Source organism: Sabethes cyaneus, chromosome 3, assembly GCF_943734655.1.
Source record: "Sabethes cyaneus chromosome 3, idSabCyanKW18_F2, whole genome shotgun sequence".
NCBI classification, from domain to species: Eukaryota; Metazoa; Arthropoda; class Insecta; order Diptera; family Culicidae; genus Sabethes; species Sabethes cyaneus.
Genome location: NC_071355.1, coordinates 234,903,982 through 234,918,330, shown reverse-complemented (window position 1 = coordinate 234,918,330; position 14,349 = coordinate 234,903,982). Strand labels below are relative to the sequence as shown.

Sequence of the window (14,349 nt, the reverse complement as noted above, 5' to 3'; positions counted from 1 at the left end):
AAAATTTTCCATAGCTCTTGTCGGTTTACGCTATCATATGCGGCTTTGAAATCGATGAACAGGTGGTGCGTGGGGACTCGGAATTCGCGGCACTTCTGGAGGATCTGCCGCAGGGTGAAGATTTGGTCTGTTGTAGACCGACCCTCCATGAAGCCGGCCTGGTAACTTCCCACAAATCTATTGGCTATTGGCGATAGTCGATGAAAGAGGACTTGGGACAGCACTTTGTAGGCGGCATTCAGGATAGTGATGGCTCGGTAGTTCTCACAATCCAGCTTATCACCTTTCTTGTAGATAGGGCAGATAACCCCGTCTTTCCACTCCTCCGGTAGTCGTTCCGTATCCCAAATCTTGACAATCAATTGATGCAGACAGCCGGCCAACTTGTCCGGGCCCATTTTAATAAGTTCCGCTCCAATGCCATCCTTTCCCGCTGCTTTGTTGTTCTTCAGCCGCTGGATGGCTTCTTTAACTTCCCTTATCGATGGGGGTGGCACATCTTCGTCGCTTGCTGCACCAATGTGATCACTTCCTCCGCTATCATGGTCTTCCGCCTGCACGCCATTCAGGTGTTCATCGTAGTGCTGCTTCCACCTTTCGATCACCGCACGGTCATCAGTCAAGATACCTCCATCTTTATCTCTGCACATTTCGGCCCGCGGCACAAAGCCTTTGCGAGATCCGTTGAGTTTCTGATAGAACTTCCGTGTGTCGTGAAAGCGGTACAGCTGTTCGAGTTCTTCGCACTCCTTCTCCTCTTGGTGGCGCTTCTTTTCCTTGAAGAGTCGGGTTTGCTGCCTCCGCTTCTGTTTGTATCGCTCCACATTCTGACGGGTGGCTCTACGCAGCATTTGTACCCGCGCTGCGTTCTTCTCATCCAATATCTGCTGGCATTCCTCGTCAAACCATTCGTTACGTCGATTCGGTGCCACACTGCCTAGGATGTTCTCCGCTACGCTGTTAATGGCTGTTTTGACGGCATTCCAACAGTCCTCCAGAGGGGCTTCATCCAGCTCACCATCTTCCGGTAGCGCGGTTTCTAGAGATAACGCGTAGTTTTCGGCGACCTCAGGTTGCTTCAGTCGCACTAGATTATACCGTGGCGGTATCGTATATTGTTTACAACAGATAGTTTTTGACGTATCCTTACCATCACTAGGTAGTGATCCAAATCAATGTTAGCGCCCGGATAGGTTCTGACGTCGATAATGTCTGAAAAGTGCCGACCATCTATCAGAACGTGGTCGATTTGTGATTCTGTCTGGTTGGGTGATCTCCAGGTGTACCGATGGTAGAGGTTATGCTGGAAGAAGGTACTACGTATGGCCATGTTCTTGGAGGCGGCGAAGTCGACAAGTCTTAGGCCGTTTTCGTTCGTTTGCGGGTGAGCGCTGAACGGTCCAATCACCGGTTTGAATTCCTCCTCCTGACCAACCTGAGCATTACAGTCCCCGATGATAATTTTGACATCATGTCTTGGGCAGCGGTCGTATTCACGCTCCAACTGCGCGTAGAATTCGTCTTTGTCATCATCGGTACTTCCGAGGTGAGGGCTGTGCACGTTAATTATGCTTATATTGAAGAATCGGCCCTTGATTCTTAATCTGCACATTCGGGGGTTGATCGGCCACCACCCGATCACCCGTTTCTGCATCTCGCCCATCACTATAAAAGCTGTGCCCAGCTCGTGTGTATTGCCGCAGCTCTGGTAGATGGTATGACCATCTCTATACGTACGTACCATCGTTCCTTTCCAGCATACCTCCTGCAGCGCTACGATGTCGAACTTGCGGCTCTTCACTTCTTTAGAAAGCACGTGGGTACTTCCGAGGAAATTTAGAGACCGACAGTTCCATGTTCCTAATTTCCAATCGTTAGTCCGTTTTCGTCGCCTGGGTCTTTGCCGATTGTTCCGATTAGAGTTATTATTATTACTTACGGAGTCCATTGCTTTGGTTTTTTTAGTGGTTCAGGCTTGCAAAGCCCGCAACCAACCCCACAGTATCGCCGGAGGGCCAACGTAGCTCGAAGGAGCCCTCCTCCCCTGTCAGCATACGACCTTGGTTTCCACCGGGGTTGGTTACCCGATCTCCACCCGAGGTTGCTCGTATCCCGGCTGGTACCACGAGGAGGTTGGGGTAGGAGTTGCTAGGTAAGAGGCTATGAACCACTGTGGGGTCTATTTTATGCCCAGTGCACGAGGCACCGATGGTACGCATTACCTAGCCATTTACCAGCTAAACTGAAACTGAACTGAATCTGAATTGAAACTGAACTTAAGCTGAACTGAAACTGAACCGAAACTTAACTGAAACTTAACTGGAACTAAACTGAAACTAAACTGAAACTGAACTGAAACAGGTTTGAAACTGAACTGAAATTGAACTAAACTGAAACATAACTGAAACTCAATTGGAACTTAACTGAAACTTAACTGCAACAAAACTGAAACTTAACAGAAACTGAACTGAAACAGGTCTGAAACTAAACTGAAACTGAACTAAAACTGAACTGAAACTAAACTGAAACTGAACTGAAACTTAACTGAAACTGAATTGAAACTGAACTGAAAACAGAACTGAAACTGAGCAGAAATAGAACTGAAACTTAACTGCAACAAAACTGAAACTTAACAGAAACTGAACTGAAACAGGTCTGAAACTGAACTGAAACTGAACTAAAACTGAACTGAAACTAAACTGAAACATAACTGAAACTCAACTGAAACTTAACTGAAACTGAATTGAAACTGAACTGAAAACTGAACTGAAACTGAGCAGAAATAGAACTGAAACTGAACAGAAACTGAACTAAAACTGAACTGAAACGAAACTGAAACTGAACTGAAACTGAACTGAAACAGCACTGAAACTGAACTGAAATTGAACTGAAACTTAACTGAAACTGAATTGAACTGAAATTGAACTGCAATTAAATTACAAATGAACTGAAACTGAACTGCAACTTGATTGAAATTTAACTGAAAGTGAACTGAAACTTAACTGAAACTGAACTGAAACTGAACTGAAGCTAAATTGAAACTGAATTGAAACGGAACTGAACTGAAGTTAGATTAAAATTAAACTAAAACGGAGCTGAAATTGAATTGAATCAGAATTGTTACTAAGATAAAACTGAGCTGAAACCTTATTAAGACTGTACTCATCAAACTCATCAAAGGATAGGCTTCGTACATTTAACTTAATTTTTACCAATTTTAATTCCATTACGTCTCGGTTTGAGGCAGTTTATTTTAAATCATCATTTCGTTTTTTTAAATTTACTTTTAATGTAAATATCGTATGATTAAAATAAGTATAAGCCATTACAGTAATGTTCCGATTTTGTCAGTCCCATGTTGAATTTTGGGCTGATAAACTGACAAAATCGAAAAAAAAAATCGGATTTTTTTTTCAAAATTCAAGACTCAAGACCTTGCAATACCGAAGACTTCTACTAAAAATTAAATTTTATCCCTCAATTGGTACACCGGCTCAATGAACCGGGCACAGCACACTGGTCCAGAACCTTTTTTGGTGCGCATTAGCTTTTAGTGGGAAAACTTAGTTTTATGTTTGAAAGAGTTTCTTAAAATTAAAAGTTCTATCGTCAGGTGGAATTCAAATTTTGGTTATTCCCCCTAAAAGTGCAATAAAAATTTATTTTTCAGTTTCAATATAACACATTGATGTGTTCTGCAAAGTTTTACAGCATATTATTACAAGAAATTTTGCTGAAGACAGTAACCTTCTATCTCTTCAGCAAAGATAGAAAAATCCTATTAAAAATCGTTAAAAGCAGTTTTTCTATTTTAGCTATTTTTATAGTTGTTGTATGACTTTTTCTTGTTTTACAAAGTTGTACAAATAGTAAAAATACACAACATTACTGAACATAGTCTACCTCTATCTTTGCTTGTATAGGAATTATAGAACTTTTATTATAAAAATACCCTAATTTTGACCCCGAATTACTCGCAAGAAGGCATCATTATATTCAAAAACTCTCCCCAGAGAATCAGAATAGTTTCAAGCAGGCTGAAAAGTTTTATAAATCATGTTTAAAAGCACAAAAGTTAAACATAATTTATAGGCTGGCAAAATCGGGATAAAGGGCTGATAAAATCGGGGGTAGACAAAATCGGGAGCTGACAAAATCGGAACATTACTGTATAATCTTTTCATTGGAACAAAATTAAAATACGGTTCTAACGCCTCTAGTTTGTAACTCCGAACAACACCGAAAAATCATAAATTTTTTTTCCCAATCCCAGAAAATCTTTATTAATTTTATAATTTCTCACTTGGTCATGAAGTACCGATATTTATTGGGAGCCAACACATTGTTTTTGAGGTACTTTTGTCAAATTTTTGGAATTTATTTGAAGCATGTTGGTGTTTCAAATAAATCATCGACAAGAGTATGTGCCATCCAACGAGAGCGAACTTTATTTTCTTCTGTAATGTTAGAGCTAGCTTCAATCCGAAAACAAAAAATGAAGGGCTCTTCAAACTTATATACATCGTTAACGGACGTGAATGAATTACGTATATGAATCATTGTATCCGCATGCTGGGTGGCTTTAACTGAACTCTGGTCTTGTGCTGATGTTGCTTAAGACATCTTAAGGGCAGTCAACTGTTCGATTTGGAAGCTTTGCTACGAAGGTTGTCTATACGGTCGTCATTCATGTTGTCAACATCATCATTCTAAATCATTGAGGGTAGAACGAGTTTAAATCACCTAGCGCAACGTGAAATAACGTTTTTGTGAACTCTATTGACTCCTTATTCTAGGTCAAAGTCAATTTAAGGGTAGTGATATGGAGATCTTTTAAGGGAAAGTAGTGATTAATGATACAGCAGGCACAGTGAGTCAAAGGGTGTACACCTTGGCCATGAAACATTCACGATTCATGATATCTTCCTAGAGTAAAGTTTGTGAACCTACATCACGTGATGTGGTTTGAGAAAAATATGTCAACTTTTTAATATTTTTTTCAACAAAAATCATACCATGCTGCATCAATATCCGGACACTTCAGTAGGTCATATTTTTAATATGGTCCGAAAACAATAATTTCGCAACATTCTAGTAATGGCTTTGTACTACAATCAAAAATAAAGCTTAAATTTGCTATAACACATCAATTTTACAATAAAAACTCAAAAAAATACATTAAAATAAGAACAATAAACAGCCTTGTCTTGTTCATAAATCCGGACACCTCACATCTCAGTGAATCAATATCCGGACACTTTTGATTCGTTTTCCGGACAGGAAAAACTTTCTCATATTATGTCTAAGAAATGTATCCTAAAATAAAAAAGAAGAAAACTTATCTAATTTAATTCTACTATGTATATTTTATTCACGACAGATACGTATTTCGCCTACGACTTGCAGGCTTCCTCAGTGTCTGTTTTCGAACTCTAATGTATGCCTATAAGTAAACAACTTATCACTTGTTACATGTAGTATTAAATAAACATCTCTCTGAACATTTTTTTTTTACTTTTAATTGCACTTTTGTGTCATTAACGGTACGATTCTAGTCAAGTGCGACACTGACTCACTTATCTAACCAGAGAATGAAGTGTTAAATACTTCTACATTAAATGCCTTAAAGTATTTTGGATTTCCAAATATTTTGCCTTCTACCTTCTGCCTGGTTCAACGTGTCCTTTCGCATTTTCTATGAAAAACATTAGGCAGCTACCATCAACAGTCAAACATGTCCGGATTTAAAAACATGGTTTTGCATCCGGACAGCGTAATTAATTACAAAAATACACCTTATTTCAACACGTTAATGAATGACACCGTCTCAATTTATTAAAATTTACTTTGTCGATGCTAAGTTAAAAAAATTGGTATCTTTGAACAATAAGTTTCGAAAACCTTAACTCGCGACAGCACTACTTTTTAGTAATCTAAAAAACTCGCAGAAAATAACACTGTTTGACACCAACGTTACGTTTGGATTTATTTAAGTTATTTCTCTCAGCCTACTTAAACACCGATTATGTTCAAAAAATCTTCGTTTTAAACACAAGATACAATCCTTTTAAAGTGTTCAAACTCATATTCAGAGCAACCTATTTTTAAACTCTCACCATATTTTGACGTAGGACTCAGGAAGGTAGCTGGTAAAGGGGGTAATTCCAAAAAATCAAAAAAATACGAGCGTCACGAAGTACGCCAGAGTGCAAAACCACCCCTTTTCTTCGACCGACTTTATAATTTGAACATTTAACCTAGTCCAATTTGATTTGAAGTAAACAATTTTGTTAAAGAATAAAACCACCTTTTTTCAACTGACTTTATCTTTGAACATTGAATCTATTCTAATTTGATGTTCTGAAAGCCAAACGTCATAGAAAAGTGAGCGGTTATCCTTTCCTTTTGCCAGATTGCATCCATATACTGCAAGAACTTGTTCGGAACTGTTGTCTTACACGGAAGTAATTCTCAAAGCGATGAAAATGAGCGACTATCTTATCCTAGAATAGTTTTTAGGCGTTTCATTTGCTCCTTTGTGTCACTTAATTGCAACGTTGAAAGAGAGTGACCGCCGAGCTCTTGGCGTTTTTGAGCGTAAGATCCTGCGATCAATTCTTGGTGGCATATTAGACGAAGGAGCGCGGCGCAGGCGCGTGAATCATGAAATATACCAAGTGTACAAAGATGGGGATATTGTGAAGCGAATAAAATACGGCAGGCTACAATGGGCTGGCCATGTAGCAAGGATGCCAGATGAGAGACCAGCGAAAACAATATTTAGCAGTGAACCCGACAGAGGGCGACGACTTCGAGGCAAACCCCGTACTCGTTGAATGAGCGCTGTTGACGAGGATGCTAGAACAGCGGGTGTTAGGGGCGACTGTTGGCTGGCAACCCAAGACCGAGTAATGTGGAGACGGCTCCTGAATTCGGCATGGGTTCGATAAGCGGATTGCCGCCGAAAAAGTAAAGTAAGTCACTTAATTGCTTGCAATTCTTGGCATAGTTCAATTGTATTTCTGTCAAGTATGCAAATAGCTGTAAAGTAGAGTGCCAAAAGGAACTAGTAAGATATAGCGGACGTTAGATAATTGATAATGGTTTAACTGGCTGTCCACATGTAAGTTGTAATCAGTGTTGCAAATGATGATAACCCAGAAGTTATTATTTCGTCAGTTAAACCGAGCAAACTTCTTAGGGGGAGACCCTACTCTGGAAAGTCGAAAAAATCAAATTTTATTTTTTGTACATTTACGAGACCTTTATACCTTCAGAAATGTCATGCCAAAAGAATTTTTTGATATCTGATCTAGTTGAAAAATTACGGTGAAAACTGTGGGGTTACCTCAACGGAAGTGCATTGCTGTACGAAACTTTAAACGCGTTTTTCTCAAAACCATGTTTTTTCAGCTGGCGGTATGTGTATCTCGGAATCTAGTGGTCCGATTGAGCTGAAATTTTTTTAGTATGTAAAAATGAATTATCTAAATTGTTACGTAGCCGTTTTTTGATATCCCAATTGGCGATTTTTGATGAAAAAACATCTTTCTTTTGGAAAAATGGAATAGAGCGAAAATTAGGTAAGGGATCCTTACATTGAAGCAACGCTTATTAAGTTAGTATAACGTTCCTCGTAATCCAAGCTGGGTACCCGTGATTCCAACCAAGCTATAACCGGATGCAACATCATTCACTCCGTGAGACACCGTCGTTTTTTCTTCGATGCAAGATGCGTCAGTATTAGTCCCGATGTGCAATACCGCTAACTTTACCGAAGGTCTCCAAAATACTCCTCTGGGAATTTGCACTTTTACTTGTCGTACCTAACCGTCTTTGTAAGTATTCTCTTATACGCCAAAACCCGTCTACAATATGCTGGGCAAGCTTCCAGTAGTGTCGTAAAGCACCTCTAACAGTATCGTTCCAAAACCACGTCGCTTGGGTATCATAGACTGTCGGATATCACTGGCAGAACACCATTTTTTACCCATTTGATCATCCTCTCCCATGGACCTCCCATATGGGGAGCGATCGGCACATTAAAATACCATGTCGTATTGACATTCGTGAAAGTTGCAGCGTAGTCTTCGCCGATCCGCTTCACTATTTGTTTTTCTTCGCTCAGCGGCCACTGGCACCTACAAAGTTGGTGCCGTTGTCTTACTACACTTCAACGAGTACCGCCTCTAGCGATGAATTTTCTAAAGGCCATTATGCAGGATCGACTGGTCAAATTGGAGGTCACTTTTTAAAGCTATTATTTCCTTCTAGTATAGTTATTAAATAAATAGTAGAACTCAAAGGAAATCGAATAAATCAATATATTCGCAATTCATAAGGAATAGAAAATTACCTTCATGAATAGCAGTTTTTCGTAAACATTTCTAAAACAAACGAAAATTTGTATTAGAAGAGCAAACATTTGCTTTAAACAACTGGCTTTTACTGTTGCATAAATTGAGTTTGATCTTTAATCTAAAGTCAACAGACTTGTTTGTCGAGCGAAGAAAAATATTTGCATGTTTTGTTCATAACATGATTGTATTTGCGTTATCCTACATTAGAAGTCTGGATAAACAATTCAATCCAAGAAACTAATCCGACTATGAAGTCAGAACTTTTGATAACCCAAAGATTACTCATAGCGGAGTTGGCAGCTAAAAAAAAGGGACTTGCAAGTAAACATGTATTTTGCCAAACACTGCACACTTGATCTGGGGGAAACAAATAAACAGAAAACACCGCCCCGGTCGATAAACATCCGACTGACGAACAGTTCAAGTGAGTCACTAAAACGAACAGGTGAATTGAAGCAAATCCACTAGAGAAGCATTGTGCGCAGGCGGGTGTTCCGGACCGATGATTGCCGCAATGGATACAGTATGTATGGCGGCGCGGATGTGGTACCATCGGGTGATGCGATGTGTGTTGTATGTACAAACTTACTTAGGATTGACATTGAACTTGACTTGAAACTGAACGAGTGTGGCCGCATTAGTGCCAGTTTCACTCTAAAGTTCGTTAGCCCATATAGTAGTGTGGCAATTGTTGAACGAAAAAAAAAACTTATTTTTGATACCCCACAAAAGGCGATTTCAACCCACTTGATTGAACCGAGGCAGTCTTGTTTCATTCGGATGATAGCAGCATGCTGGCACGTAATTCGGGAAGTAGATTGCAAGCTTTTTTTGCTGTAAAACACGTTTGATATAAAAAATGCTACTAACTCATGCTGTGTTTGTATGTTTTTGAACGGAAACTTCGAAAAAGTCTACTGTGAATAGTCATTACCGTGATTTGAGCCATTACTGTGATTTTTTATTTGTGATGTATACAAAAAAATACTTTTAAAGCTTTCGTCTCGCTTACCTGGTATACGTTTGGTTGTGTTTAACTAGTCAGATGACAAATAGGCTGTGTGAGGCTCAACAGTTCGTAAGGAGCTCAGATATAAAAACATTGAACTTACAATTAGTTATATTCTAACAGTTAGTTTAGAGTATTCTATTTATTATCATCGGAGGGTGATATAGTTGACATTTGTTAGTGTTATCTAACTAGGGTTGTCTTCGTAGAAAATCCGATTAACATTAACCATGATACTGAATGCTGTTACAGCTTCCAAATTCACTTTGTAAACTGTTCTTTTTAAAAGTTGTAGAAGCAATATTGATCGTTCACAAATTACTTTCCATTGAATAATAGAAAAATGGCCGAATGAATAAAAATTGTCATTTTATTGACCGATTTTTATACGAAACATAATATGATTTCAACAATAAATAATATTTAAATAACAACAAAAAGGCGTTTGAAATAAGACTTTGGATTACATTTATTTCGATCACAGATTTATTAGATTGACATATTTTTCCCAAAAAGCACTGATTATCATATTTAACACAAAAAGACGTTTTGATAGCTTTTAAAATGCACTTTTGAATATTTGTTTAAAGCACAAAACACAGTTTAATTTTATATTTCCTTTTCTTCGTATTTCCGGTATTTCCAAGTTCCGATTCCCATCTAGTTTTTCTAGTCACAGTTACAGTTCATCATAGCTATTTGGAAAACCCCATCGCCGATAATCACTTCCACATTAGGGTGCTCACGAGGTACGTTCCGCTTAACATTGAGTCCAACCTACAGTTTCACGCTTCGTCACTTGATTTAAAAAACCAGCAATAAAAATATATCAATCGATTTGTTTTGATGATTTTCGAGCTCCACTTTTTGTTGCCTAATATCACGTGAATCATTTTCTGGAATCCCTCAATTATTATTGGCACTTTTTGTTGTTTTCTTTTAGATTTTTTTTTCTCGTAAACTAATTTAGACACTCACTGTAAAACATTGCAAAGGCAATCTAGCTTAATTGATTATGGCGGGGCGCCGTCTGATTATATGGTGATACCGCTTTCCGCTGCCTCCTCGCGATATTTTTCCAAGTAAATATTCTCCGGATCGTATTTAGCTTGCAAATTTTTCCACTGTTCCGGACGGTTCTGGATAATGTAATTGATAACCTTGATGGCACCAGCGCGTTGCGATTCAGTACACTTCTCGCAATTAGTTTGGAGAGCTTCCGGAAGGATGCGTTTCAGGTCTTTTCCGTCCGGAGTGCAGGGGCCTTCGTCCATTAGACATTTGTAGTAGTTGTTGAACAAGCGCTCCGATTTCAAAATTTCATCCAGATCGATGCCGTCGTATTTGGTAGTATACTGATCCTGGGCCGAAACCGCGAAGACCAGTAGGGTTAATGTCGAAATAAAGCCGAAACTCATTTTGTTGTTGCTGAGGGAGAGAAAGGACAAAATTTCAAAATTTGCAAATCATCAAAAGACTTCGGTGTAAGAATCAGCGACGAACCTGGTTAGTTGTCAGTGCTGAATTGTACTCACCTGCAACTTAGAAAACGCACCTCAGTTGCGATTACGGAACGAACAATGCATCTAAGTGGGATTCTTCGGTACTTTATATATGCGTACTAAGTACGGTAACGATTCTACCGGCGAAATCACGATAGGCTGATTGACCAAGGATCTTCGGTGTGTAACGAAAGAGGCCAGCTCATAAACGTTTTTTCAACCTGAGAAGCTCTCGTTCTCGTGGTGGAGGCCAGTAGCTCCACCACGGAATCATGCATAGCTACCATGCCTCCGTTGAGGTGTGGACCAGGTGCAGTGCGAAACTTATCGCTAGCTAAACGATACGACTGCGTTTCTCCCGTGCCGTAAGCCCTCCGAAAATCACCTCGAATTCTCACCTGCAGTGCTCGGTGCTTTCAAACAACCGCATAGCATGAACTGATCGTGCGGTTGATTAAAATTCATTTTCTCAAATTCTTTCACACAAGTAGGTGTGTTTATCATGCTTGAGTGAAAGCAAGCAGAATAAGCATATCTAGTGTCGTTGAGAATAACCGCTGCTATGTTCAATAAGCTGAATTCTGATGAAATTTGAAATTTTTTAGTATCTGAGGTCGACAGGAACCATATAAATTTTTGGTTCACGCAGATGATTGTTTTCAAATTGGCTGAAGGAGCTTTGTGTGACAGTCTGTCACTGACCAACATTTATAAATGCTTATAGATTAAATAAAAGCTTGTTGCCATTCGAAATCGTTACTTATCCGATGATCTTCCTTGTTTGCTAAAAATCGAATTAGCATTCCACATTGTATGCTCGATACCCTTGTGTGTACTATGCAAAACATTTTTTTCTTTCTATTTTATGCTTTATTCCTATCGTCATTTCTGTAACCTTGTTAAGGTCTGAATAGAACAAACCGGTGTTGGAACATGTAACGATGTTCAGTTAATATTAAAAACAAGTGTTTTTTCACCTTATTTATTAGATCGCTGTGTTTTTTATTTTATTTTAAATGGCCGTCTATCACACGCAGTAAGGTTTTCCGTTATGAGTAGATTTGAAACGAACAGGTAAAGAAATGTAAGTGAGTGTCTGAAAGGGAAACTTGGCCCAATCATCTGCCAGTGACATGACAAATGACGGATGTGAAAGTAGTTGTACATGTATAAAGTTACGAGTCTATTATTTCTTTCATAGATTTTTATTTTGTTAGTTTATTTTCTATCAGGGTGCCTCACAATCAACGGTTACCGCCGATAACGATCACCGTCTGTGGGAGGCACGCGTTTGTTTCCATTAAACCTCTTCCTTCTAATTCTCTCCGTTTTCAGTCTGGCGTAGATTGTCTCTGCCGTCGCAAGGTCCCTGGCTATGATAACAAAGTCATCTACGAAGTCTAGGAGTTGGCTTCATTTGGTGAAAATTTTGCCTCTCATTTCGATGCCCGCACGTCGGATCACCTTTTCCAGAGCGATGTAGAATAGCATGAACGATAAGGCGCCGCCTTATCTCAACCCTGCGTCTCGAAAGGGCTCAAGAGTGTTTCCGAGATGCGCACGAAACACATCACTCGATCCAATGTAGCTCTGATCAGTCGCGTCCGGAAATGTTTGTCCGGAAAACCTTATTCGCGCACTATTTGCCATAGCTGGTCTCGATTGATTGTATCGCATGCTGCTTTGAAGTCAAGAAAGATGTACTGCGTGAGCACATTGAACTTCTGACATTTGCGCAGGATATGTCGGATGGCAATAATTTGGTTCTCAGTGACGCGAGCTCCCGTGATACCCACCTGATAGTTCTTAATGAAACCTTGTGCTATGCGGCGATAATGCGATGTGTAATGTTCCTTAAGAATGATTTATTATTGCCTGTATTGAATTTTGCGAATTTAACATCAAGTCTATTCTTTCGAAGCTAAAAACATAATCTAACGCAGGTCCTGATGGAATACCATCAGTAGTATAGAAAAAATGTGCTTAAGCGCTCTGTAGACCTCTTGTACTGATTTGCAGTATGTCTCTGCAACAAAATAAGTTCCCAGAGTGCTGGAAAATATCTTTTATTTTTCCAGTGCTCAAAACGGGAGTAAAACGCAACGTTGAAAATTACCGGGGAATTACCTCCCTATGTGCTGACCCTAAATTACTGAAAATTCTTGTGTATGAGCTTCTATTCAGCAAAGTGAAGTCATACATTTCGATGGAACAACCAGGCTTTTTCCCAAAACGCTCTATTAACACAAACCTGTTGCAGTTTAGCTCGTTCTGCTGCTCGAATTGATACAGTATATACTGATCTCAAGGTTGCTTTTGATCGCATCGACCACCCAATACTGCTACGGAAACTCAGCCGGATAGGGACTTCCAACAATTTCATCTGCTGGCTCCAGACGTATCTGACGAAGCGCAGCCTATCGGTAAAGCTAGGTTCTACAGAATCGTTTAATTTCTGCAACGAATTCGGCGTCCCATAGGGAAGCAATGTAGGATCATTGCTTTTCATACTTTACTTCAATGACGTTTGTGTCGTTATTCCACCCCACCGGGATGCAAACTACTATATAGATGATCTGATGATAGATGATAGATAGATGATCGGATGATCTGAAAATTTTCCGTGTTATACGATCTGTAGACGACTGCATTACCAGTAACAAATAACTCCTTCTCTCTATTCTTCCGGTAGTATCTTTACCTCCCAAACCTTGGAAATATCCCACTGTAGAGCCATTGCCAGCGTTTATCGACCATGTGTATGTAGCTCTGCTGATAGGCTGATATGGATTTGCTGATAGATATGGAGATAAATTGATAACACATTTTGTTATTAAGTAGATATTTATAACATTGTAAGATAAGCTTAATAACTGATTTTGTTATCATATCTTATTGTCACCTTAAAATGACATTCGATATATTTCATAAAAAATTTGTTGATTGATTAAAGAGATTTTGAATTATAAATTTTAGGGATGGCAAACATATCGATACTTATCGATAATATCGATATTTCCGAGGCATCGTCGATCATCGATAAAATTTTCGGATTATTGATATTTTTAAACTCTTGGTTATATGGCATACCCCCCCTATTAAACACCCGCATTCACTTTTTCACCATGCGATTCACCCTTAAGGTAGGCTGACCAGACGTTCCGGATTATGCGGGACTGTCCCGGATTCGGATGGCACCTCGAATTCCTCATCTGACCAATGTGGTGGTGGTGACTATTCTCTTCATCTTCAGCTTTTGCTGTCATCTTCAGTATTGCAGAACTGGACGAACCCGGGGACAATTTGGGGCACTCAGTTCTTTTGAGATGAACTGAAATCCAGTGTCCATTGTAGCATGCATGCTGAAACTGCGACAGGCTTCATGGGACTTAATGAAAGGCAAAATCCGCCTGGTAAGGTACCTACCCCAGTGTATCAGTGTACAGATCCCTTGCCAAGTCATGACCTTTTATCATGA

The 14,349-nt window shown here is 39.4% G+C and overlaps 2 protein-coding genes across 2 annotated transcripts in view; both read right to left on the bottom strand.

The window, feature by feature from the left end:
- The window catches only part of LOC128743547 (RING finger protein 121), a 396,237-nt gene that overhangs the window by 200,934 nt on the left and 180,954 nt on the right, over positions 1-14,349 (bottom strand). The window lies entirely within an intron of this gene.
- Positions 10,404-14,137, bottom strand: LOC128740894 (ejaculatory bulb-specific protein 3-like). Its single transcript, XM_053836468.1, has 2 exons — positions 14,025-14,137; positions 10,404-10,797 (listed from the first exon to the last, which is right to left on the bottom strand). Exons 1-2 carry the CDS (start codon positions 14,135-14,137, stop codon positions 10,404-10,406), a joined length of 507 nt encoding a protein of 168 aa, XP_053692443.1.

Excerpts from the sequence above, each read along its gene's own strand:
- LOC128740894 (XM_053836468.1), bottom strand. The coding sequence starts at position 14,137 with ATGACAGCAAAAGCTGAAGATGAAGAGAATAGTCACCACCACCACATT. Across the intron at positions 10,798-14,024 it reads CGCATAATCCGGAACGTCTG|CAACAACAAAATGAGTTTCG; the intron begins GTCAGCCTACCT and ends TCTCTCCCTCAG.